General features: G+C 58.5%; 1 protein-coding gene across 1 annotated transcript in view; it reads right to left on the bottom strand.

Annotated features, from left to right (window-relative positions):
* Nucleotides 1-1,763: 1,763 nt before the first annotated feature.
* The window catches only part of TNFRSF6B (tumor necrosis factor receptor superfamily, member 6b, decoy), a gene marked incomplete at its 5' end in the record, with an annotated part of 6,641 nt that continues 4,220 nt past the window's right edge, over nt 1,764-4,184 (bottom strand). Inside the window, 1 exon segment of the mRNA XM_008943029.1 lies at nt 1,764-2,041. Coding sequence (XP_008941277.1) covers nt 1,764-2,041 — 278 coding nt within the window.

Below are 4,184 nucleotides of genomic sequence, written 5' to 3'. Positions count from 1 at the left end.
TGCTCCAGCCCCCCCGAGCTGGTTCCATGTGTGGGGTGCCCAGCTGCAACCCCCCAGAGCTGCAGCACTCAGAGCCACGAGGAGCAGCCAAGGGGCTGCCCCCAGGACCAGCCCCCCTCACCCAGCCAGCCCCGGGTGGGCAACTTGCCGTGGCAGCAGGAGAGCCCAGGCCCTGCCTGTGGGCAGCCCAGGGGGGGTAAAACCCCCTCGGTACCCACTTGTGCCAACCTTCCTCACACGTGTTCCAGTGTGCCTTGGACAGCTCATGGCTGGGGGAAAACAGTGCTCTGTGGAGCCACAAAGTGTTCCTGGCAGCTCCTCAGCTAAAAGGAGACAGAAAGTCAATCTCACTGAAGGCAGGAGCTGGAGGCTCCGTGTCCTCACTGCCACAGGCTGGAAATTGCCCAAGTAGGTCACCCTTGCTGACCTCCCCACGTGACATCTGCCAGGCTCAGAAAAACCCTGCCTGAAGTCAGCACGAGTGCCCCAAGGTGCTGTTCTTGGCTGCCTAAGAGCCTCTTTTCTCACCACAGCACCCAGCTGGGTTGACCCAAGAGCTGGTGGCACGTGGCAAGGCGGGCACCCCGGGGTGGCCCAGGGGGGCTGGTGCCAGTGGGCAGTGGTGTCATGAGAGGGGCTGATTTGTGTGATCCTGGGGTGAGGCACATGCAAAAGGTGGGGAAGGGTGAGGGGAGTGGAGATGCTGGCCTGGGACTCACAACACCACCTCTGCCCTCCAAGGGAGACTAGGAAAGGACTCTGGTGCCAGAGAGGCGTGTAATAAAATAACTGACTTGCTTTCTTTTTTTAGAAAATCTCTCTTATACATGGTATAAACCCACGTGTCTTAGAAATGACATTTAAAGCTGGCTGTACAAATGACTCCAGGCATATGGACTCATAGGATCGTTTTGGCTGGAAAAGACCTTTGAGATCATCAAGTGTAACCATTAACCTAACTCTAACCAGGTCCCCACTGCCCCGTGTCCCTCACCCCACATCTCCACGGCTTGGAAACCCCTCCAGGGGTGGGGACTCCACCACTGCCCTGGGCAGCCTGGCACAGCCCTGGGCAACCCTCCAGGGCAAGAAATTGTTCCTCAGGGACAACCTCAACCTCCCCTGGGGCAACTTGAGGCTGTTTCCTCTTGTCCTGTTTGTCCCTTGGGAGCAGAGCCCAACCCCCCCCTGGCTCCAGGCTCCTGTCAGGAGCTGTGCAGAGCCAGAAGGTCTCCCCTGAGCCTCCTTTGCTCCAGGCTCAGCACCCCCAGCTCCCTCAGCTGCTCCTCCCCACACTTGGGCTCTAGACCCTTCCCCAGCTTTGTTGCCCTTCTCTGCCCATGCTCCCTGCCCTGGTCCTGCTGGCTACACTATTAAGAAAACCCCCAACTCACACACTTCAACACAAAACCAGACAGTTGTCTAAAAATGGGTTCTTCTTCAAGAAAAATTGACCCTGGCCACACGTTTCCCTTCTGGTAAAACATTGACTCTTGCTGAGTGCTGGGGAATCAGCGAGCAGCACCCGGGGAGGTCCCAGCAGCTGCCCCGGGCAGCGGTGCAGGGGCCCTGCCAGCAGCAGCGTCCCCTCCTGGGGGCAGAGGGGCACCCCCAGGTAGGGCAGGACCCACCACAGCAGCTCTCAGCTGCCCCATCGCTCCTCTCGAGCGCCGGATTCCGAGTTAGGATTGGACAGGTGAATAAATTAAGGAAACCACAGACGACTCGATACAAACAGCACCCGGGAAGGTCAGTTCATGTTCTCATTGCAGGAGGAAGTGCTCACGGACCTTCTCCTCCAGGGAGTGCAGCTTGACGGCTCGCAGAGCGCTCAGCAGCTCCTTGGTGACCTTGTACTGCTCCTCTTTGCGGTGGGTGAGCAAAGTCCTGACCTTCTCCTGGATGGCTGCCCTGGTGCCCCGTGCCTGCTTCCTCGGGGAGCCCTCCAGGATCTGCTGCAGGCGCTTCAGCTTCCGCACGGGGATGTTCTGGTACACCACAAAGTCTATCAGGGCTTGGGTACACTCGTCGTCTCCTAGAGCTGGGGGGAGAAAACCACCCAGAGGTTAGAGAGGAGGGGGCTGGGGCAGCAGGACAGGAGGGCACAGGCCTGCTAAGAATATCTGCCCCCAAAGGTGGTCGCTGCCCCATCCCTGGCACCATCCCAGGGGAGGTTGGCCGGGGCTCTGAGCACCCTGCTCTAGCTGGGGATGTCCCTGTCCCTGCAGGGGGTTGGACTGGGTGGCCTTGAAAAGTCCCTTCCCACCCAAATTCTTCCATGATCCTATGACACTGTCCTCACCTGGGCACTGCTCAGACCGGGGGGTCCCAGCCCAGTGATCTCTGCTGGGAACCTGCCTCCCACCACCCACCTTCCAGATTTGGGAGGATATTGCAGCTCACGTGTCCCCTGCACCCAGGAGCACGAGGTGGGCACCACCTGCCCAGCTCTGCCCACGCAGGAGGGTGGCCCAGGCAAGGTGTGAGTCCCAGCCCCAGGACACAGCAGCTTCTGCCTTGCAAGGGGCTCCTCCTCTGCTGAAACCACGGGGGGAGAGGGAGGGCAGGAGGCTCCAGCTGCTGGTGGGTGTGGGCTGCGACTGGTGGCTCAGAATGAGCAGTTTGCAGGTGAAAAACTCAGGTTAGAAGGAGCAGCAAAGCTCCATGAAGGCTTCATTAACCAACCCAAGCCCACCTCTGCCAGGTGAGTGCCCTGGGCACAGCAGGCTGGAATTCCTGGCAGCAGCCCCTTCCCCACGGGGCACACAGAAAACAACCTCTGCAAGTCCCTGGAAGGTGGGAAAACAGGTAAACACACCGTTTCCATGTGCCCCCCTGTGTGAAGAGGGAAACTCCAGAAAGCTCTGGAGTGCTCACTGGGGGTGTCAACACACACACAACTCCTTTTCCTGGAAGGTTCTTTTTCCCCACGCAGGAGTTTCCATCTCGGGGCAGGAGGAGCCACAGGCACAGCCCCAGCCCCAGCTGCCCCAAGTGCTGCTGGAGCTCGTCCAGCACAACGCATGAAATCATGAAGAATTCTCCAGAGATCAAGGCCAAACTCTTACTCAATCGAGGAAAGACTGGACCAGTTTCGTGCCCTGGTAAACTGGGAAGGGTTTCACTGGGGGTAGCGGGGTGGGTCAGGCTCCTTTGCCCAGACTCTGCCTCTCCTGCTGCTCAGGGTTTCCAGGGAGCTGCTCTGCAGCCAGGAGCCCCCCGAGGGAACCTGAGGCAATGGTGAGATCAAAATCCCCTCCCTCTGGCTCTGTGAAGAGCTGGGAGGCCGGGCTGGCCGCGGGGCTGCCACACGTGCTGCTGGCACAGCCCTCACCCGACCTTCCCCTCCCTGCCCGTGGGCCCAGGGCCCATTTTCCATCTCCTCACTGCTGGCAGGGAGCTGGCAGCTGACTCAGGAGTCGTGCAGAGAGATGCCCCGTGCTGGCAGTGCCGGGGGGGGGTGGGGGGGCAGCCTCTGTGCTCCATCACCAGGGAGGAGCAGCTTGTATTGCAGCTCTCCTACCGAGCTTCATCTTGATGAAGGAAAGATATTTCTTGATGATAGAAAGACATTGAAGAGGGTAGATCTAGGTTAGAAATCAAGGAGTTCTTCCTGATGATGGGGGGGCAGCCTCTGTGCTCCATCACCAGGGAGGAGCAGCTTGTATTGCAGCTCTCCTACCGAGCTTCATCTTGATGAAGGAAAGATATTTCTTGATGATAGAAAGACATTGAAGAGGGTAGATCTAGGTTAGAAATCAAGGAGTTCTTCCTGATGATGATGAGACCCTGGCACAGGTTGCCAGGGGAAGCTGTGGGTGCTCCATCACTGGAGGTGCTCAAGATGTGGTTGGATGGGGCTTGTAGCAACCTGGTCTAGTGGGAGATGTCCCTGCCCATGGCAGGGGGGGGGGGGAAAACATGTTCTTTAAGGTCCCTTCCAACCCAAAGCATTCTGTGGTTCCATGATTCTCTGACTTTGTGCTGGAACAGCCTCCACAGGGATACGGTTGCATCCCCACCACTGGAGGTCCTCAGGCCCTGGCTGCACGTGGTGCTGGGTAATCTCATTCAGGCTCCTGTTCCCACAAAAGCTTGGACCAGATGAACTGTCAAAGCCCCTTCCAGCTTGAGTGGTTCCATGGCTTTATGATTCATTAGCCTTAGAGGCTCAGGGGTGCAGG

The sequence above is a fragment of the Merops nubicus genome, unplaced genomic scaffold (genome assembly GCF_000691845.1).
Source record: "Merops nubicus isolate BGI_N331 unplaced genomic scaffold, ASM69184v1 scaffold15556, whole genome shotgun sequence".
In the NCBI taxonomy this organism is placed as follows: domain Eukaryota; kingdom Metazoa; phylum Chordata; class Aves; order Coraciiformes; family Meropidae; genus Merops; species Merops nubicus.
The sequence above is the reverse complement of the archived record's forward strand: the minus strand, read 5'-3'. Positions and strand labels throughout refer to the sequence as shown.